At 27.1% G+C, this 23,304-nt stretch overlaps 1 protein-coding gene across 6 annotated transcripts; it reads left to right on the forward strand.

Moving 5' to 3' along the window:
• The first annotated feature begins 318 nt into the window (after window positions 1-318).
• On the forward strand, window positions 319-16,130 carry LOC135925522 (RNA cytosine-C(5)-methyltransferase NSUN2-like). 6 transcript variants are annotated; one of them, XM_065460895.1, is made up of 19 exons: window positions 333-387; window positions 434-468; window positions 4,623-4,745; window positions 4,787-4,881; window positions 5,018-5,107; window positions 5,154-5,259; window positions 6,643-6,714; window positions 9,593-9,686; window positions 10,409-10,760; window positions 10,962-11,036; window positions 11,239-11,369; window positions 11,850-11,923; window positions 12,043-12,167; window positions 12,770-12,936; window positions 13,778-14,024; window positions 14,543-14,846; window positions 15,464-15,602; window positions 15,657-15,747; window positions 15,888-16,130. In XM_065460895.1, exons 1-19 carry the CDS (start codon window positions 348-350, stop codon window positions 16,063-16,065), a joined length of 2,538 nt encoding a protein of 845 aa, XP_065316967.1. In that variant the 5' UTR covers window positions 333-347; the 3' UTR covers window positions 16,066-16,130. The 6 variants fall into 6 exon arrangements, with proteins under 6 accessions (XP_065316970.1, XP_065316967.1, XP_065316969.1 ...); XM_065460897.1 differs by having other exon boundaries at window positions 15,909-16,130; XM_065460896.1 differs by having other exon boundaries at window positions 9,593-9,680.
• Window positions 16,131-23,304: the final 7,174 nt, after the last annotated feature.

Raw genomic sequence — 23,304 nt, forward strand, 5'->3', positions numbered from 1 at the left:
TCAAGTAAAAGTGTTTTCGAGAATTCTTTTCTATTATATTTAATAATATTTTTAAAATTAAATTTAATGATTATAATATGAAAAACATTCAAATGCTTTTAAAGCAAAATTCATTCTCAAATTTTAGAAATGCCAACTATATAATCAACGTCTTGACCAAAGATAAATAAATGGAAGCCACAATATACGTAAGTGATAAACTAATCAAAAAATCTCGTGATGCTAAATTTGTATTTCTCTAATTTTGCACCTGCTCAAAATGTTTTACAAGATTTTTATACAAAATTCTGATAAAATAAAGGATTTATAAGCAAGATCTAATTGGCAATTGTAACTGAATAGATGAAATGATCATTAGAAAACACATTTGTAATGGCCAGTACTATGGTTGAATATTATTTTTAAATCATTGAAAACTTGTATCTATTATCAGTAGCGTCTCTGGAGAACCTCCTGAAAATTTTAAAGGTAATTTTATAAATGTTTCCTTTAAAAATAATCCTGTTTTTAAAGTTGAGCTCCTTACACTTATGCTTCTCTATTAAATATTTGGACCTTGAATATGAAATAAAGAAATCTAATATTTTAACAATTTCATATCTTAAAATCTATTTTTTTTTGTGGTTGAAAGTTTGAATTAATTTATATTTTGGCAACTTTCTTCTTCCATAATTAAGACTAAAAAATATATTAGTTTAATGTATCAATTTATTAAAATATGAATTAACAAATATTCAGCGTAATGTTTTATAGTTTTTAGATATAAATTATTGTAAATTTATGTAATAAAATTATCTTTGGGGAATAAATTTTTTGAGAAAAGGGTTAACCCCAAATTCAACCTCCCCCTCTCCCCGCCTGTGGTTACGGCCCTATTACAAATATTTAAGTGATTATAATTATTAAATATTTGATTCTTTCACATATCACATTTATTTATCCATGTACATTCATATAAATAAAACCATACATATTATTAAAATGAGGGGAACTACCCCCCATCCAATTTGTCTATTTCTTCCAAATACAAAATACTTATTATTTAATTAGTTAAAATTTGCGTTTAGGTATTGTAAGTATCTTTATAAACAGTAAAAGAAGTTACAAAATAGCTATTATTTAATTTGTTGAATTTTCTGTTTAGGTATTGTAGTAATTTTAAAATATTTAGTAAAAATTATGTAATCAGTAAAAGATATATAATGGCGTAATAGGATATCCTACGTTATATTTTAATTTCACTTTGTAATCGGAAAAATTTATTTTTAAGTTTCATTTGCTTCTCATTGTTTATTTCTAACTAATAATCAATTTATATCCCTTTATCTACTCTATTTGGGGCTATATTGTCCCTAGTCATGATGAATTTTATACTACGGATGAAAAATAACATCATAAACTACAAAATTATAGGCAAGATATAGTTAATTTGGAACTAGATAAAAGTTATTTAGAAACTAAACATCAATAGAGTATTAGATATATTTTCTTTAAAAATTTCTTCACAGCAGTCATCATTCATTTAGAAAACTATTTTGATCTCCTAGAGCCTCAATGTATATCTTGGATATCTTTCTATTTAATTTCCCCATTTCTTTTTTCTCTTATGCCATTTTTGGATCAATCATTATGTAACAAATAAGAAGTTTGTGGTCAGAATTTTACATAACTTGATGGAGTACATTAATATTTTTTATCCAAGAGTCGAACTAGAACAAATGAAATAGCCAATTTGAGATCATGATTGTATGAAGGGCTATAATAAGTATATTTCTCTGACGTCGGGGTGTTCAAAAAAGTATTAGCGGCACGAAGATCCAGATTTCGACATAGTTCTAGAAGTTGTTTTAAATTGGATATCCAAAATATAATAGATGCAATAGGTGTTAGGTATTTAACCTTACAAATTATTATAATCATCACAAATATATATAATCATATAGTAAATTCCTAGTTGCTACAATATTTAATGTATTATTTATTATACTTTATTTAATAACCATATTTATCATTAATGTCATTAAATAATTCAATCAACTAATCTGTTATTACAGTAGCGCTCTACATTTATAAAAAAATAGTTAAATTAAATTTGCGGTTCTCTTAAAAATGTTAGAAGTGGAGAAAGTTAGATATTCAAAAAAGTCACGGTTCAGGGTTACTCGGGAAAATTTTTATTATTATTTTTTTTTAATTTATTTATTTAAGAGCGAATAATGGCTCGAAGAGCTACTTATAGAAAAACATGCAAAGATTATTACGGAGTGGTAGACTGATTTACATAGTAAAAATAGGACCCAGATCGATAAAGACATGAAAGAAAATAGAATTTATAAAAGATTAAAATATTTCTGTAAACCTTGCAGTTATAGAAAACTACCTTCTATCGTTTTAGGAAACGGAAAAATAATCATTGACCAGGATGAACAAATGACATTATGTCTTGATTATTATAAGAGGGTCTTCGACTCACGGAAAGCAACTCTACCAACTAATATAAATTCAAACCTCGCCCCCCCCCCATCTGATTTCTCCATAAATGAAATATCAAATATAGTCATAAACTACGCAAAAACAAAGCTCAAGGATGAATAATATCTCAGCGGAATATCTAAAAATTGCACCTATTACAATATCTTTCTTCCAATTAGCCCTCTTCTATAAAATATGGAAGAGCGAAAATACTCTAGTGGAATGGAACAAATTTTTCCTATATAATTTCTATAAAATCAAAAACCCACAAAAATTTACAGATTACCGAGCTGTAGCCCTCATATCCTGCCTTTCAAAAATTTTTTATGGACCTTAAAAAATAAAATCATATCATCCACACCTCACCTTCTTCTCAAATACATATACGCGTACAGACCAAACAAAATTATACTGCAGCCAATATTAGCCCTAAAAATAATTAAGCAAAAATGCTGCCAAAATACCCTCATACTTTGCTTTCGTATTTCAGTAGAGCCTTTTACAATGTTAACCATGAAACTCTATGAGCAACTCTGTCAGAATGTAGCATAGAATCCTACTCACTATTTTAAAAAATCACAATTTTAAACTGTTTGCATGCTTCAAAATCAATAATAAATATTCAAAAAAAGGTGTAAAACAAGGTTAGATATCGCTTCTTTTTTTATATATCATAATAAATAAAATCATAAAAGATGGTCTGTGTTTGGACGATCTAATAGATATAGGATCAAACGAGATTAAGAAAATAACATAATATCCTTATCGTTATGATCTCATAGAAGAAACCAAAAACTTATTACTCTACCTATTAGAAACCTTGAGCCATAGAGGTGGAGTAACGATATATCAAAGTAGTTATTCTCGCCTCCCCAAAAGCGCCACCGCTTCAAAATTTAATTGTTGAAAATAATGAAATAAAAATAGCAGACAAAATTAAGTACTTAGTAGTCACTCTTGATAATACAGGTAGTTGCAAAGGAGAAATGAAAACAAGAATACAAAAAAAGCTAGTTGCGCCTTTCATGAAAATATAAAAAACAAAAGAGATTTCGGTAGTTACCAGACTACATATCTTCAAATAATTCCTATATTAATCTATGAAGGCGACTTATGGGACATAAATAAAACAGAAAATAGACGTCTCCAATCCTTTATTAGTAATTGCCTCCGAATCAAAATGCTATCTTCTATCCAAAAATCATCTCAAATACCAATCTTTGGAAACCGCTATATCACACGCCAATATTCTTAGCATTAATAAAAGGCAAAATTTAGATTCTAGCCCACAAAGAAAATCTGATCACAATCTAGTACATGATGACATAACATGGTTTATTTATACATACAAAGGAAATCTGTAAACAAAGTAAAAATCACATGGTACTATAAAACTACAAAAGATGTGATATAATTATATCTAGGAAAAAATTTACTAAACTAAATAACTGCAAGAAATCTATCAAAAAATTATTTCATATCAAAGAGTGATACAATGAAAGCTCACTATCCAAAATCTTGCTCGATCAAACAAAAAACAATATTATTATCAAATATAAAACAAATTTATATAAGATATGGAATTCAATGATGCAATATATTAAATTCTTATTTTCATGATATTAATTATCTTAATTTTTTATGAAAATAAAAAATTCTTTCAATTAAAGTATTTAAATATACTAATTTTCCAAATTTCTTTTTAATTAACTAATACTCACAGAAAGATATATTAAACTTAAAATTATCCATCCCCTACCATTAAACTAATTAAATTATACTGTAGTTCTTGGACATCAGCTCCTTTTTTTGCCCTGTTTTTTTTATTAAGCCTATAGACGTTTAGGCAACATTTTTCAAAATTTTGCGCATACAAATACCTGTGACTTGCTGACAAATTTGTAGAGGGCTCCTCATTTTTACTTTTTACCCAAAAATTTGTTCCAATCATATGGAAATGAGGAAAACCTAGCGTAGCTCTGTTTAACTTCCAACGACAGGGCGCAAAAGGGCTATATATTACGTATCATGTAAAATTTAAAATCGAAATGATAATATCTTATTTTTAATTCGGAATTAATATTAAAAAACTTTCCTAATTGTGCTCTGTCTGATAAAAACAGAAAACCTTTAAATTTAACTTTTAAAAGTGCGTTTTCAAAAACGTGATGGGCAAAAGAAAATGTAAACGAAATTTCTCAAATAATAAGAAAAGATACGAAAAATTTAATGAGATTCTTAAAGAAAACAAATCTTTTGATGAATATTATAAAGTATAATATTTTTTTCGTCATATTTTATATTTAATATTTAGAAAAATTTAAATTTTAAAGATGATGAATGGCTGAATTTTATTCAAAGTGCACAATCAGATTTATTAGCAACGTTTCATTTAACTGCAAATGATTTGTAATGACTTCTATATTACAATATTTTTCTTGTATTGTTAAATAATTTTTAATATTTAAGTTTTTCAACTAAAATGCCTTATAAACTTGATTATCCATAAGACATATTACTATATATATAAATTTTATTTGTACAGTGAGGCAAAATTGATTTGGGAACAATTGAAAGAAAAATTTATTAAAAAAATTGAAAATGAACAGATGGAAATTTTCACAAAGCTAGAATGGTTTTAAAAAAATTTTATAAATCTTTCTTAATTAATTTTTTATAAGGTATACACTGAGTGAAGCATGGCAAATATCAGCTTCTCGAAAAAATATTAGAAAATCTGAAGAATTTTCAAATTTCCATAAAATTCTTGTTGCTGAAACTGAAATTGTATATTTATAAATTTTTCAATACTTGTTATTAAGTTTGATATTTAAAGGCTATATAATTTCCTTTTAAAATTCTACAAATATGCCATCAATTTTTAAAATATATAAGCATAGCTAAAGGCAAAATTAAATAATATTTGGAACTAAATCGAGGGCAGATCTAGCTACAAACAGGGGTAACGCAAATAAATTTTTCCCTTATGGTGAAAAAGCATTTTATATTAAAATAGAGAAATTTTAATTTAAAAAATTTTGTAAATTTAATAAGCTCTATTTTATTAAAATTATAATTTGTATTATATATAATATAGTATAATATAATTTATTGATTATCATTCAAATCATTGATTTATTCATTGCCACTCTAAAAATATACTAACTATAGCCAAAATATTATAAATGCTAATTGTAATCCAGATTTTTATGGGAATTTTGCTATTTTTACTCATTTTTTAATTGAAGATATGGGACCAGGGTACTGACCATGTATTATGATTACAATCACTCATCACATATTATTGATATAAGATAGTTTTTATCATGCTTTAATATACTTAAAATGTTCAGTTGTTCAAGTAGTAATTGGTAGAGGCAAAGCAAATAATGTTTTTAGAAAATGATGAGATATTTTATGTTATTGAGTTTGAAATATTTTCTTCATATTATCTATATTATTTTCATAACTTTCTATTAGTTGTAGTATTAATAAACAGCTTGCTCATAGAAGGTAGAAAGTTTGAACATCTGTTTACAAAATCTTGAGGCTTGTGTAATTTTTTTGACTAAAATATTGGATTTGCCTTTTTTAAAAATTGAACTGTTTAACAACACTAATTATTTCGTATAAGATTAATAAAGAATTTAATTATAAATGTGTTAAAATTTGCGAATTGGTCTAGATACTACCCTAAAATGCTTATGATTTTATTATAATTTAATCTAATTGCCCTTATCATGTGGGACTTTACCTGCATAGATACATTGGCCCAATCAAACATGAAGGAAAACTGTCTCATTGGCTGAACACTCAAACTAAATATTGTTATTTATGTTCTTGGCTACTTTTGAGCATGAATCCAACTTTCCTCTATAAAAATAATAGGGGAATATCAGCTATCTCTGCTGATTCGAAGGAATTTTTTTTTACTTGAAACAAAACATAGGGTTATGAATTCAACCCTACTTTCTATCCACACAGTTCTTAGTAGTATTTTTTAAAAAAAATTCCATTTTTCAATTATAATAGGGCACTATTTTTACTTTTTTATATAACATATATATATCTTATTTTTAAATATTTTATATTCGATAATTTGTTTTTTTTTAATATTATAAAAATTGAATTATTTATTTGTATTTTTTTTATATTTAATTTATTAATTAGGGTCACTTCAATAGGCAAGAAGCTGTTAGCCTAATTCCAGTTCAGCTAATGGATATTCACTCGCACCATATAGTAATTTGAATTATATTTAGCATTATTCTCGATTTTTAACATTATTAATATTATTTACCTCCAAAAAATAGGATTTTTGGATGACCCTCTTTAAAATAAATAAAACTTGGCATGATGATGATCTAAATTTTGTTAAAATTTAAAAGATCAAAAGATATTTCAAATCATGATTTTATTAAATCATTTATTCTTAAGTCACAAATTATAAATCATTTTATAGTCCTTAGAATTTTATCTTAACAATCTTTTATAAATATTAGTATACCAAAGCAAATACATTACAATTATTTATAAAGTTTTTTTTAATTAAGTTAAATATCAATGTAATAAACATTCCCAGGGAGTTTCATTACCTAAAATAAATTATCTTCTCAAATTTTACAAAAATAAAAAACACTGAATATTTCTATTCAAAAAAAAATTATTAAGTAGATTGAAGGGCTACAAATATATATAATTAGTGACTGTCAAAAAATTATTGAATTTTAAGCTTACCCTGCATTCACAGTTAACGCAAAATCACGGCTAAAAAAAATAAACAAAAATACAGCATAAGCCATGAATTCGTCCCCTAATTATGAATGAGAGGTTACATATATTTTTCTAGATTTGGTATAGCTAGCCTTCTAAAATTCGAATTTTATTTAAATTGACAAAATATATGTAACGAAACACAAACATTTGTTCATTTCATATATGGAAAAGGAATTATAATTTATAACTTAAATATTTTTTTACGTAAAAACAAATGGGCTATTCCAATTTTAAAATAATAGTTACACCTAATCCATGCAGATAGGCAGGTTTAAAGTTATAATCCGTTAGCCGAATGATCAGGCTCATACATTATAGCCCTGTCAAAATTTTTAGCCCAATGCCCAGACCTAAATTTTTAAGTTAAAAAAATAATAATTTTAAATCTATTTTTTATGAAGTTAAATGAAGAAGTAATAAGAATCACCTTGTCTTTATAACCAATATCTTTTTTATTTTGATATAAAAACAGGAGAAAACATCCTTTTTCGAGCCAAATTTCATGGCTCTCATAAATAAGATCAGATCCTTGTAAAAATCTTTATTGACATTTTTGTAAGTATATGTAACATTGTACTTTGTTCTTTTATGATTATGATATGCAAATTGTTTTTTTTATTAAAAGTACTTGAAAAGTTAATTTTATTATGTTTTCACTATATAATTATGCAATAAAGTGATGGTTATATATATATTTAATTTAATTATTTTATTTTATTTTTCTTTAAGGGACCTTCCATTTATTACAATGATGAATATTGGAAAAAATAATAAATTAACTTTTCATGTACTTTTTATAAAAAAACAATTTTGATATCATAATCATAAAAGAACAAAGTACAATTTTACATAAACTTACAACAGGAGTGATTGATCTTGCCCCTTTTAATACGCTATCCTGGATTACCCCTTAACGTTGAATCTTCTTCCTGTACCGCTAGTATATTATTATTCAACCCAATTGTGGCACCTCCGTATTAAGTGATCATCTCCACAATACCAGCATGACATTCTTCTTCTGGCATCCCAATTTCTCTTCTTTGATTATACACCCAACTTGTTGGTCTTTCTATTATCGTCTCTCTGTACCTAGCTTTTACTTCCTCTCATGCTGCATTTATCCATCTTCGAGTTTCCACTGAACCATCGACCACTCTAATTTCTATCTTTATAATGTAGTTGCCTACTCTAGCCTAAGAGGCCATCTAATATATTTCTTACTACTTCTACTATATACTTCTTAATTCTAAATCATTATGACTATTTCTCATAAACACTTATAATTCTCTTAACTTTCTACTAATTTATGATTCTCATAACTTTCGCAGACTTGTTAAAACAAATTAATTAAGGCTATTGTACACAAAATTACGATTCTCATAACTCTCGCAGATTTGTTAAAAAAACAAATCAATTATGTCTATCATCAATACTTAAAATTATGATTCTCATAATTGTCACTTGTTTATTCATAAATCGATTATGTTTATCATCAATTTTAAACCGGTTGTTATTCCTAACCTACACATCTAGGTCTTAATTGTTTAACTTGTCTGGAATATATCCCTTCTTGTCCTTCAATTTACCTCTACCTTTTTTTCTTACTATATTCTTCCTTACTATACTCTTCCCCCATTTAATTGGACCATCAAACAATAAAATCCTAGCAGAAGCTAGGTACGGAGAGACGATAATAGAAAGACCAACAAGTTCGTTGTATAATCAAAGAAGAGAACGAAATTGGGATGCCAGAAGAAGAATGTCATGCAGTATTGTGGGGGTGATCACGTAATGCGGAGGTGTTCCATAATTGGGTTGAATAATAATATACTAGCGGTACAGGAAGAAGATTCAACGGTAAGGGATAATCCAAGATAAAAGATTAAAAGGGACAAGATCAATCTTAAGTGGGGGGGGGGGAGGGTTTAAGTTTATGTAAAATTGTACTTTGTTCTTTTATGATTCTGATATTCAAATTGTTTTTTTTATAAAAACACATGAAAACTTAATTTATTATTTTTTCAATATTCATCATTTTAATAATAATTATATAGCGAAAACAAAATAAAATTAAAGTTAAAAAATCAAATTTTAAAAGAAAAGGATTAAAATTTAAGGAATTTATAACTAAAAAAATAAAAGTCAATAACTCCAATTGTTAAACCCTTAAAGTATGAAAAATCTACAATTATCACGCGTTTTTATCTCATTTGCAAAGTCTAAGACTTAATTTTAATAATACATTATCTTTGTTTGAATATTATCACAATTTGAATAATAATAATTGAATATTACAACAGACACCACTCTTTATAAAAAAATTAAACTTATTATTCATGAAAAGATCCTTGACATGTGCGCCTCTCCAGGTTCAAAGACGACCCAAATTTTGGAAATTCTTAATGCCAAATCAAACCTCAAGAAACACTTATGTAAAAGTTTGCATTTTTATTAATGTAAAATTGAAAAAGGCAAAGAAAAAATAATTATTTTAAATAGAATAAATAAGAATTTGAACATAATATAAATTCTAGCATAAATATATAAGCAATAATCGTAGACAATCTAATTTATATTAATGTATCGAACATATCAGGTCAATTCAGCGAAACTTTTATCATGAATGTCATTTACCGCAAAGGAATTTTATAGTGAAGATAATATCGTGAAACCAATTTCGCGAATATATTTACGTTAAATCTTAACCGCGAATACTTTATAGTGAATACATTTTAGCGAAACTTTATCGCGAACCCTTTATAAAATATTTTCTACCGCGAATATATTTGCGTTATGTTATTATCGCGAAACAATAAATATATTGCTAATACATTTATTTAAAGGAAAACGACATATTCAATTTCCTTAAATCATAAACGCTTTATTGTTTATTAAGTAAGCATGTTACCTTTATCTGTTGTCAAATTTCTTTCTGGTTTGGTTGTAAATACGGCTGGAACATTTTGGTTCAGCTCCCACTAACATAAATTTTAAAAATGTGCTTTGCTATTATAAGTAAATGTTATCAAATTTCTGAAATTTTTAGAATTTTTTTCCAATAAAGATAAAAAATAGTGAAAGCTAAAATTTTTTTACTGATATTTCCACCTGAATCATAAATTTTTCTATACCTTCCCCGACGAACCAAATAAAAATGTAGATACTAAATCCCCTCAAGATTCTATCACCGATGACCAGGCCCACTTCGCAAAAGGGTTTGTAGTTGCCAATGATTCTGATAGCAAACGTTGCTATCTGCTGGTTCATCAGACCAAGCGGCTCCGATGCCCCAACCTTTTGATAGTTAATCAGGATGCCTGTTTCATGCCCAACTTAAGATATTTATCTAACAATTGTGCTGATAAAGTGGATACTAAAAAGGGTGAAAGTAATGAGAAGGATGACAAATCTCATCAAGTAACTACCCTTTCAAACGAGGAGGGGAAAAATCAAGGGCCCTTGATGTACACCAACCTGGCTTACGATAGGATTCTTTGCGACGTTCCTTGCACGTAAATAATAAAATTAATTTACCTTAAAGCTTTTATAAGGATGTGACGATATATCTATTGGTTGACACCTCTAAAAAGGTAGGCGTCATTTTATTATATCGTCTTACTTGAAAGTTTTATTATAAGTAATTGATTTGGACTATAATTTATTTTAAGTTTTATTTCTTTGAGAAATTATATGTCTAAAATATAATTTCACAGGGGAGACGGTACATTGCGCAAAAATCCTTTGATATGGTCAAAATGGACTTCCACACAAGCTAACAGCATACACCAGTTAATATTTATTTTAATATATTATTGATATAATATTATATCTATTATGTTTATGGGGTTTTATTTCCAGATTTTAATGAGCAAATAATTAAAAATATTTAATCAAGTTAGCATTATATTCTAAATTCAATTAGATATCTTCACTTTTTTGTTTGGGTAATATTAAATGTTTATTTTAAAAAACAAATCTTGTCTACCCAAGATTACAACTAAGAATATTGAAAAGAGGTCTAGAGCTTCTGAAAATAGGGGGGTATTTGGTTTATTCAACTTGTTCTCTCAATCCCGTCGAAAATGAAGCTGTTATAAGCTCCATGTTGAAGGAAGCCCAGGGTAAGCGGCTTAAAACTTTTTTGTTTCGATTTACTAAAATAATATATTTATTTTTTATATCTTCTCAATAACAATTTAAGGTTAAAATATTTTTATAATATAATATTAGTAATTTCTAAAGTAATTTTTTGAGTCTATGATTGCACTATCAATTAGGGAAAAACATAAAAATTAACAAATTTTTTATCTCTTGTATTTTTTTTATCAATATATATTATGCCTCTCCCAATGATATAATAACACCTCATAATGACGATTAATTTATTATAATATTTGTTTCAATATAAATCAGTTGGTGACACGCTATTTTGTTACTTTGTAGAAAAAAAAATTCATTTATTTATAAAAATTCTTATATGAGAAACAAAAATGACGCGTTACCAGCTGATTTGTAGTCTTCGACGCTTCAAAATTCATTTTAATAAATGAATCGTTATTATGCCATTAGTCTCTTTCACATACATTTCAAAATTTATACAGACGCGATAGAAATCATCGACGCGTCGGAAAAGTTATCTGGGTTGTTATACGTCCCCGGTTTGACTGATTGGAAAGTAGACAATCCTTTGAACTATCAAAAAAATAAATAAATCTTATTTAATTTTTTTTTCCAAATTTTTAATTTCAGATTAATCGATACATTTTTCTAAAATTTTTAATTTGTATCCTCCAGGTTATGTCCAAAAATGGAGTATTTTACGATACTTTTAAAGACGTGCCTGTGAATATGCAAGATCAGTTAAAAGAAACTTTGTTTCCTCCAAATGATATACCAATATCGGATCAACTTAAAAAATGGTAAATTATGTTATGTGTTGTTATAATAATATACGGAGGGATTAATAAATAAAAGAAATCGATTTAATTTTTAGCGTATTACATTAGAGGCTCATTGAGTTGAGAAATTCATATCACTTTTATTTAATAATGTTATTTTTATATCTTCATTTAGCTTGTTATATGTAAAATAAATAATAATAATTAACTGCAATTACTTAGCTTTAAAATAATTAGATGGATATATGAAATTGATATTCAAATTTGCAATATAGCTAAAAAAAATTGTTTGTCATATTAAAATAAATTTTAGATCCGTGTTTTTATTTACATTATAAATTTTGATTAATAATTTATTTTTAAATGTTGTATATATAAATTTAGGTGCCAAATATGATTTTAAATCAATTCAATTTAAAAAAAATATTGCTCGATATAAATCATTGATTTTTATTTGTACACATAAAATCGTATTTTCTTTTGGACATGTTTTTATTTTTTTTTATGAGATTAATTTTATGATAGAATACTAATCTTAAATTTATTATATGTATTTTTTTTTTCAAAAATCTTGTATATCAATCCATTTATTGTTCTAATACAAATTAATTAAATACATTAAGTATCAGAATATATCCTCACCTTCAAAACAGTGGAGGGTTTTTCGTGACGCTTATTAGAAAGAACAAAAATATGCCCTGGCTTAATCAATCGAAAATACATTCTACTTTCGGAAATCATCAGTGGCGTGTTCGGGATCTGCATTTTCCCGAAAAGGACATTATTTTAGGTTTCTTTGAGTTTTAATTTTAAAAAAAATCAACTTTTTTTATACATTAATTATGGGCAGAGCAGAATTGCCAGATTTTTTTCAAAATTATTTGGAGTCGAACATCGTAAAAATGAGGAAAATTACATTTTTAAATATTGTATTTTCAAAATTTAATTTTTCAAAAAAATTAAATTATAGATTTAAAAGTAAATTTTTCTATATTCAGAAAATTGTTTAGCACTAAACTGAATATACATTGCTACACAGTTATATTTGAAGACATGAGAATATTAATTTGCACATTATTGTGAGATTTGGAATATAAAAAAATATATAATTCGCTTTCTTCATGACTATATTCAATTTTTGATGAATATTATTTATTAACCAGCGGATTCATCAAATAATTTATTTATGTTATATATTATCAATTTCGGGGTATTTCACAGTAACAAATTTGTCTGTAATATCATTACATTTCGGCTTCAAGATATTTGTTTTAATTTGAAAATTATATATTTTTTTTAATTTTTAACAAAAATATTTTTAAAAATAAATGACGAATTGAGCTTTAAATATAATTAACAATCTTGAAAAATAACTTATGCTGATTGATATCTTAATCAATGTTACTTATTCACAATGTTATATTTAGATAACCTATATTTTTTACCTTTTTTTTAAATGAAATCAATATAATAAAATGAATTGAGAGTAATATAAAAAAATATCCAACATGTACATTGATTGTATCATCAAAATACTTTCTAACAATGTTATGACAGAAAAATCGCGTATAAAATTAAATGATTATAACTATTTTTAATTTACTAATAAAAAATATTTGAATTTTTTAAAGCCGATTATTTTGAAAATCAAGTTGGGAAAGAAGGCGAAATCATTTCAACATCGAACGAAAATTCTCTTAACGACGAAAGCACATTGGAAACTAAGTTATATGCCAATGGTGATAATATAGGGATCGTTGAGGAGAAGGTAACTACCCAAAAATTTTCGCGAAAATCTTCTCACAATAAACATTGTTACAAAGAAAATCCGTTTTTGTTTATGAAACAGAACGGCAATGCTCTTTGGGACGATATAAGGTGATTTATTTATTATTTCCGACTAATACTATTCATCTCTAATTTATGATTAAACTTAAAAGCCATTTATCAGATTACGATATATTTATTATATTACTAGTGTATATAGACAAAACCCATTTGCACAAATAATAATATGATTTTTTTGTAATAAAAATGTGATTACAGGATCTAATCCCGTGTCTTGGTTCTCTTATTTCTAAACAGTCATCTGTTTAGTCTTCTTTATTGTTTCATCTAAACAGTCTAAAAAAAGAAAGATGCTATTTAGAATTTACGTCAAAAGATCAGTTATTTTATCGAAAAAAAATATATATAAATAACATATATTATAATGCCCAAACTTAAAACAAACCAAAAATAGGATGTCTTAGTTCAATATCTGTTTGTGGGCTACGCTGAAATATGACGAGTCAGGACACAATCTAATTTCTTTTTTTTTGCGTTATTTACTCATTTATATTAGCTTAATTTAATTGTCATAATTTCTTATATGTTATTTCTTTTTTTAAACTTAGAAAGTTCTTCGATTTTTCTCCTCTCTTTCCCGTCCAAAATGTGAGTTACCGCAGCGAAGATAAAGCCATTCCCACTTCCAAACCTATTCTTAATCCCGATGACAATCTAAACGGTGGTAATACCGTTATTCGTGAGGAAAATGAAAACGAAACCATAAAACATAATCTTTACTTTGTCCACCCTACCGTGCGTCAAATCATTCTATTAAATATGGATAGGCTGAAAATTATTAATACTGGAGTAAGGATATTAGCTTATAATCGATCATTGAAATGCGATCACCCTTATCGACTCTGTCAAGATGTAAAGAATTTTTTTTATAAACGTTTTTTGCAGAGTTTGAAAAATTTTACAAAATTTTTGAAGAACACCAAATTTTACCTAAAAAATAATAACATAGATTTTTTAAAAAAATATTTATCTTTTGTAATTTTCATACATAATAAAATTTTCTAGATGAAATCATAATTTAAAACTTTTCTTATTTGCTTATACTGTAAAATTTAGGACTAAAAGGGCAAATTATTTCTGACTAATCTTTATGAATAAAGATAATTAAAGATAGAGGATTTTATTTTTAATAATTTCGATCATCTAATTTTTAGTCATTTTTGATCTTATTAACCATTTTTTGAAAATTGATAAGAATACTAATCTGAATCTCCAGTGTTATTCACATAAATTAGAAATGTTTAGAAATAAATTTGATAATGAATGAATAAAAGTTATAATACTTGTTAATGGTAGTTAATTGACCATATTTCATATAAAATTTTATTCAAAAACCTTCATCACTTTCTTTAGATAGAATAAATTTAGTATTTTTAAAAAAAAAATTAAAAGATTATATTAAAATTCCTGTTCTAAATAATATACTTTTTCGTTTTCTATTTTATATATATATAATATTTTAAATCAAGGGTATTTCATTAACCAGTAACTATATTGGAGCTCGTAAAATCTATATAAAATTTTTCGATTTTATCAAATTGATAACTCACGAAAACGTGAAAATGGAAGAATTAAGTGAAGATACGCGTAAACAAACCAAAGATATGGGTAGATATTTATATACTGAATTGCATTCTTATACGATTTAAAAAAATTTTTTAGGATTAGGTAGTATATGTTTAGTATTGCAATACAATTCAAAAACTTTGACGGAGTCCGAAATGACCAATGTGGAAGTGAACAAAAAAATTAAGTTTGCTTCATTAATTATCAACATTTTATGTGTATTAATTCTGATTTTCTAATATAAAAAGAGACAGATATGCAAAAATAACTTTTGGATTATTTTGCATTGTGAAATATTTTATTTAAAATTGTAAATAAAAAATATAGAGAAATAATCTTGAATTTTAGTGCCTGGCTAGCACCGACGTCTATACGCTTATTTCTTAATAAAATGGAAATACATCATTATGCTTTTATGTTTGGCGTGCCTCTTATTCAAAAAGATCGCGAGGATAAGATGAGCAATACTCCTGATACTCTTGAAACGATAAAAGAAATTGAATAAAATAAGATATATTGATTTCATGCACACATTTTGATAAATATAGTGTACTGTAAATAAAGAATATATATACCTGTCACGTGATGATTAATAATATATATTTGTACGTAATACTTAAAATTATATTTTTAAATAAGATAATTCGTTACGCCTCGTTTATAGTAAGCACGATTCACACCTCAAGTGACGCAGAATTTATTGCTAGCGAAATCACAGCTGATATGTCACAGCTATAATACTTTTTGAAATATAGGTAAACAGCTCCCGCGTTTCATCATATCTCTCCGTATTTATAAATTATCTATTATTGGCATGCTTTTGTAAATTACAAATTAATTTCTCATCACTTGATAAAATCGTGCTTACTATAAATGAAATGAGACCTTATTTAGAGATGACTATTATGTAGGAAACTCGACAATTAAAAAAATTTTATTAATTTTTTCTTCTATTTTTAAAAAAAGGAACTTGTTTGGTTTTTTTATAAAAAATGAGGATTATGACCAAGGATCCAGACCATAACAATATCAGTTCATAAAAAATAATATAGGTTCTATTTTTAAGATCCGATTATAATTTTTTTACATGCAAACTGATAAGAATTATCTAAAAAAATGCATTTTTTCAAAATTTATTATTTTCAAAATTTTTCAAATATCTATGATGAAAAATAACATTATACTCTAACTTTAGCTGGCACCATCAAATTTTATCAACTTCTCTTTTTTTAAAATAGCACGCTATTAGATATACCAAAAGTGTGCTACTTTAACAACTCTATGAATTAGTAATGTAAAATTTCAATTTCGAGGACTGGGGTAATTTCATCATTTAGTTAGATGTTGATTATAATGGATAAAACCAATTTTATCACTCTTTCATGGTATAATCGATCTTATTTTAGGCAGATCATATTAGAGGTCTGCATTGGGCGGGGTTTCGACCCGCCCGCCCACTCGAATAAAAAATTTTCGAGAATGGGCAGTCGGGTGGGAACTATGGGCCTGGGTGGGTGGGGGAGGGTTAAAAAATTTAAACAATGGGCGGGCAGGTTAAAGAAATTTAAAATTTTTGTTCAAAAACAACCTAAAGAAAAATTATAAATAATTAAATGATCAATAACAATATTTCTTTTTTTTATTGTACCAATCGTTTTTTTAAGTGAAGAACACTTTACTAGTTTTCCGACATCTTTATCTAATTGTTCCTACCATATATTATGTCTCATAATGGCTTTCATTGATGTAATACCCGGATGTCTCGTCATCATTTTCTATTTCATCTAATATTGTTCTAAAAGTTTAATTCGGTGCTTGATTTTGTATATTTGTACCATTTATTATTATTTTTACTTTTCTTAAAATTGGATTTTTTACGGTTTCCTCTCTAAGTTCTTTTCCTGATAGAGTTAATGTGTCATAAGTAAGATTTCTTATATATTTCACTGTTTTATTTTCGCTTGTTATTCTATCATTTTTCTCTATTGGGTTTCGCGATAAAGCATTTGCAATTATATTATTATCGCCATTCTTGTACATTATATCATAATCATATGCAGATAATTTATAAGCCCAACGTAATAATCTTTGATTTGTTAATGAGCTTAAATCTCTGCTATTACCAGGTTTGTGGTCTGTTCGTATTTTAGATTTTGGTCCATACAAATAGTTATCTACGCTGTTTATTATTGCTTTTGCTTCTTTGTCTATTGTAGAATAATTCTTTTCAGCGTCTTGTAAAGTTATTGAGGTGTAAGCTATTGGAATTCGTTACCATTATCATATTTTTGTATGAGTACAGCTCCAAATCCTTGGTTAGATGCATCTGTTTCTAATATTAGCTCGAGGCCCGGTTTATAAAACTATAGTTTCCGATTAGCATGAAAACGATTACAAAAATAGCATGGTATTTTATTTTGGAATGGCAGATTAATCATTCCGTACTCACTTCAAAAAAGAGTTTTACATATATTGCATAGGAGACATCCGGATCTCACTTGAGGAAGAGGATATACTTCAAAAGGATATCCTACTCTAGTAACGACCAGAAAGAGATTTGCCAAAGCTATCATGATTAGCAAGAAATATATTGGCAATTCCTGCAACTAGTGCTTCTTCTGAACGAGGATTTAGCATTGCTTGAAGGTTTTCAGAACAAAGAAGAACGTGTTTGAATCCAGAAAATGTCGACTCATTATTATTTTTGCATTATAATTACATATAATATTATATATTTTTTCATAATTCTATTTGATCAAATAAATTGTCCATAATTTAAATTGATTATTTTTTTTATTAAATTTATTTCCTAAATTATAAATTTTTTGAAGTGTAATGCTGAAATATTTTTTATTAGATGCTTAAAAAATTTAAAGAATGACCATAATTAAATTTTATAAGCGGGCTTGGGTTGAAAATTTTTATAAATAATGGGCGGGCGGGTAAAAAATTTTAGACTAATGGGCGGGCGGGTAAGGAATTTTAGACAAATGGGCGGAGCGAGCGAGTATATATTTTATTGAAAACTATGGGCGAGCGGGTTAAATTTATTTTAAACATTGGGTAGGCTGGCTTTTGGTCCAAAAACCCGCCCGATGCAGACCTCTAGGTCATATACATTTTGAGGTTATTGGATGGAAGATTGAGAATAATTTTGCTGCTAATATACAGATTGTTTGATTTGTACAAACCTCTTTTCACCAGATTGCCGAAAAATTTGCAATACCTTTCCTTATGCCACGTCTTTTCTAAAAATCTTCTTAACACTAATATTCATCTAGATTTGTCATTATTGTATCCAAATTTAGATTTCAACTATTTCTTAACCTATGTAGAATGGTAAAGGTTGAAAGTATATGTGTAAAAGAGGTTTTGCCAAGATAAGATTGGACGAAAAATTTACTGCAATAAAAACTATAGGTATTTACCTTATGCTTCACTACTAATCCTCCTTAAAAAATGATCTCTCACGTGTTATTTTATTAAAAATAACGCGTTTTGAGAAAATTCATTTCCCAGATTTCTAATACCTACTCATTCGCAAAAATATCTTCATTACCAGGGTCTTGCTTAAATTTTTTCTGCCTTTAAATTTTTTAGTTTGCCCCAGTTTATATCGAAATTTTTCCGATATTTTATACAAAAAAAATATATGTACCGAGTTTGAATATAAGGCCATCTATTATAATCAGGAATCCAATTACGAATATCAATTCAGGTTTCTTTCGATTCCTAAATATAATAATATCGGTTCGGGTTGAATCTTTAAAAACTAGTCAAATCTTTTTGCATACAAGCATGTTAGTAAGGAAAATATTCACATTTTTTTAAATTTTATTACTAAATATTCTCTAAATATTTTCAAGATTCTTCTGTCAAATTATAATTAAGAGGAAAAATAAATTTTATGGCTGAGAACACTTCTATATACTCACCTAGCTAGCTGGTGCCGTCAAATAGCAATATCTAAAAACAATTACTGATATCTATCAGTCTCTCAAAATCAAAACTGATTATTAATCATATCAAAAAGTTCAAATTTCAAGCCAATTCACAGCTATTTTTAGAGATTCGGGTGACAAATTTTTTAACGGCTCATGTTCGGTAATACAGATTCAGTTTGAATCCCTATTTATAATAAAATAGAGTTCTTTCATGATAAAACCCTTACCGCTCGAATTTATAAACCATCATAATTAATATTTGTATATAAATTTTGGGTCTTTTCCACTATTGTAAAAAAAGCCAGAAGGCTTTAAACATTATTTAAAGGTTACGTGAAAATTTAAACTTCATATTAAATAATATAAATTCTGATGAAGATATGGAAAAGAAAAGAGGGGGATGAGTAAAGCCTGGCGACGCCTATTAAAGAGCCTAGAATTTTGTATAGCCTGCCAGATGGTCCAAGAAATATTAATGCTATATTTCCTTCCTATTCTTGTTTTTTGTCTAATTGAATATCACAAATATAAAAAGGTGCTATTTATTTCTCCAATATTTAATTTCGAAAATTACAGTATTTATAAAAATATTTTTTTAGTAATAATAACAATTTTTGCCAGAATTTTATTAATTTTACCAGTATAAATAATAATATGTCAATATATTAGGGTTCAGTAAATATATACATTTTTTTCAGGATTTTAATAGATTTGTCAGTAAATATATAATTTTCCAATATATTAATTGAATATTTAGTAGATATATTATCATTTTCCCATCATTTTAATACTATCATACGAATAAAATACATTATATTAAATTGATTCACCATTTAAATAAATTATTATTTTTAAAAAAATTTTGATCCCAAATATAAAATTAACTATAAAATGTCTAATTTTTTAAAATTGACACATATTTCTTAGCTTCTTATATTGCTTTATGTCAAAATATAAAACGCCATCTTGCGAATTTACATTTTATTATCATTTTTATATTGTATTAAAATTAAATATATTCAGTTTAAATTTAATACTTTTTTATATAATTTTAATAAAAGTTAAAACTTATTAATAAAGTATAAACTTTAATGAAGAATCGAGTATTGGTAGTCTGTATTCCGATGAATTGCTTTGTAGAATGGATGTTAGTAGTAGGAATTTAGCTCAATTTAAATATAAGAATTTAATTAATCAAGTGAAAAAAGTTTCCTTATTTGATAAAATAATATGAAAAAAATCCATCATAAGTAAAATAAAACTGATTTCTTTTTTTAAATAACAAATTTTTATAATGTAAAAATAACTGATTAAAATGTATTTTTCTCATGAGCTTTATATATAAAAAAATATATCTTTATTTATAAAATTTAAATCAATTACGGTTATAAAACATAGCTGCAAACTCATATTAACAATTTAAAATTAATATAAATTGAGAAGTGGGGAAAATCTTGTCCTGAGAATGTATTCGCTAATAGTCTGTCTTGTCGTCGGTAGTATGATAATAATATTTTAGAATGTGAATAAAGTCTTTTATTAAATAACAAATTTAATAATGTAAAAATAACTGATTAAAGTATAATTTTCTCATGAGCTTTATATATAAAAAAAATTTATCTTTATTTATAAAATGTAAATCAATTAGGGTTATAAAACATAGCTGCAAACTCATATTAACAATTTAAAAGTAATATAAATTGAGTAATAATAAAAATAAAAGTTAATATAGAACACACTTTGTTACAAATATGTAACAAACTTAATTAATAAAGTATATAGATATATGGCAAAATTTACAGATTACCTAGGCATTTACAGTTGAATCAAACGTAGTGCAATTTCATTTTAATTTTTTTAAATATACCGGGGAAGAGCATCAAAATTTTTTCCGGCTGACCCTAAAAATTTTTTATAAAATGTAACAGGGCGGCTGTATATTTTAAAACCGAATATTTTAAATCGCCATTATTAGCTAAAAAAAAGTTAAAAATAAATGTAACATATTTTAAAAAAATCCGGGCCTTGCAAATGGCACCTCTACAGGTCTCTGATTATATTTGAAGATTTTTAGTATGCAAATTTTAATTGTTACAGTTAGTAGAATTGAAAATATAAGATTTTGATAAAAAAAAATTTAATTACTTTTTTTTGCAATAAAATTTTAAAAGATTTAATTTTCTCTTTGAACAAAGTTAATTAAATAATATTCCTTCCTGCTACAATTTCTTATTATAACAGTGGCAACAATAGAGGATTTAAAGTTTTTTTAAAAAAAATAAAATAATTAAGGACTTCCTTATTCAGTCTAATTCCAAAATCTTCTTCTTTATCAATGATATGGTCCCACAGTCGTGGGGATTGTTTTGATAAGTTTCTTCCATCTTGATCGAGTAAGGGCCATGTCCTGATTTATCTTCCTAGTCATCATAACTTTGTCTACTTGACCTTTCCACGTAACACGAGGTCGTCCTCTTCCTCTCTTCCCCGACACCTCCATTTCCAATACTTTTCGATTTACATCATTCTTCTCCCTTCTTAGTATATGACCATACCATCTTAACCGATATTCGTTTACCAAGCCCGCCATAGGTTGAATACCCATTTTTGCTCTGAGACAGTCATTCGTCATATGGTCGAGTTTAGTATACACCAAGCTCCACCGTGTCATTCTCATCTCCGTGGCTTGTAATAACTTTTCTTCCGTAGAGTTTAATGCCCATGTTTCACTTCCATAGAGTAACACCGGTCTTACGATGGATTTGTAAGCTTTACTTTTCAACCATATTGGCATCTTCTTGTCGCACATTACTGACTATTTTAAGGACTTTGACATCGCGACTTTTCTTCTCCCTTATCTTGGCCAATTTGTACATAAACCTGTCGCCCCCTTTATGATCCAGTTTGTTTGCCATCTTGGTGGACGCAGCATTCTTCGCTTTTACAACGGTCTTCTTCCCAGCTCTCTTTGCCTCCCTATAATCTTTGTAATCCTCCGACTTTTTAGATTTATGCCACCGTCTATATAGAATTTTCTTTCTCGATGAAATCCCTAACCGATTGATCCCACCATAATAGTTCCCTATTCAAAGCCTTGCCTTCTTTGTTCTGTCCTAGAATCTGAATCGCCGTTTCCTTCGTCTCTCAATCTTCGTCTACGTTTCTTTCTAACTTCCTGGCACCCAAGAGTGTGGAGGCTTTCGGGTGGTATTTATCGTTCGTTGGCATGTCCTTTAGCATTTCATACCTAATTTGAGGTTCTTAAACCTTTCTTCTTTCCGGAAACCCTTTTTTTCAAGATCCATGACAAGTAGACGATGTTGCCTGGTGATTTCTTCTCCCTGTATTACCTTGCAATCTTTGATCCTCTATTAATCCTTTCGCCCTATAAGCAGATAGTCAATTTGACTAAAATGCTTTCCACGTCTATAAGTCACAATATGATCTTCACTCTTTTGAAAATAAGTGTTAACGATCGCCATGTCAAATGCTTGAGATACTTGGATAAGTTATTCCCTTTCCCTGTTCTTCAGACCATGCCCATAACCTCCATGATTTCATTTATACCCGAGACGATCTTTTCCTATGAGGGCGTTGAAGTCCGCCCCAATAATTAGCTTTTCTTCCTGTCGTATTCCTTGAATCTCTTTTTCCAATGAATCGAAGAATATATCTTTCTCTAATTCCATACACCCAATTTGAGAAGCATATACGTGCACATAACGGTTAGGAGGCCTCCTTGATCTGCAATCTTCACCCACATTAACCTGTCTGAACATCGTTTGACTTCCACCACCTTG

Source organism: Gordionus sp. m RMFG-2023, chromosome 2 (assembly GCF_954871325.1).
Source record: "Gordionus sp. m RMFG-2023 chromosome 2, tfGorSpeb1-WG-v2, whole genome shotgun sequence".
In the NCBI taxonomy this organism is placed as follows: Eukaryota; Metazoa; Nematomorpha; class Gordioida; order Chordodea; family Parachordodidae; genus Gordionus; species Gordionus sp. m RMFG-2023.

Bases quoted from the DNA above. Each gene is read 5' to 3' on its own strand.
- LOC135925522 (XM_065460895.1), top strand. From the start codon at position 348: ATGATCATTAGAAAACACATTTGTAATGGCCAGTACTATG. The intron at 10,761-10,961 runs GTAAATAATAAA...ATAATTTCACAG, and splicing joins CTTTGCGACGTTCCTTGCAC to GGGAGACGGTACATTGCGCA. The intron at 11,370-11,849 runs GTAAGCGGCTTA...AAATTTATACAG, and splicing joins CATGTTGAAGGAAGCCCAGG to ACGCGATAGAAATCATCGAC.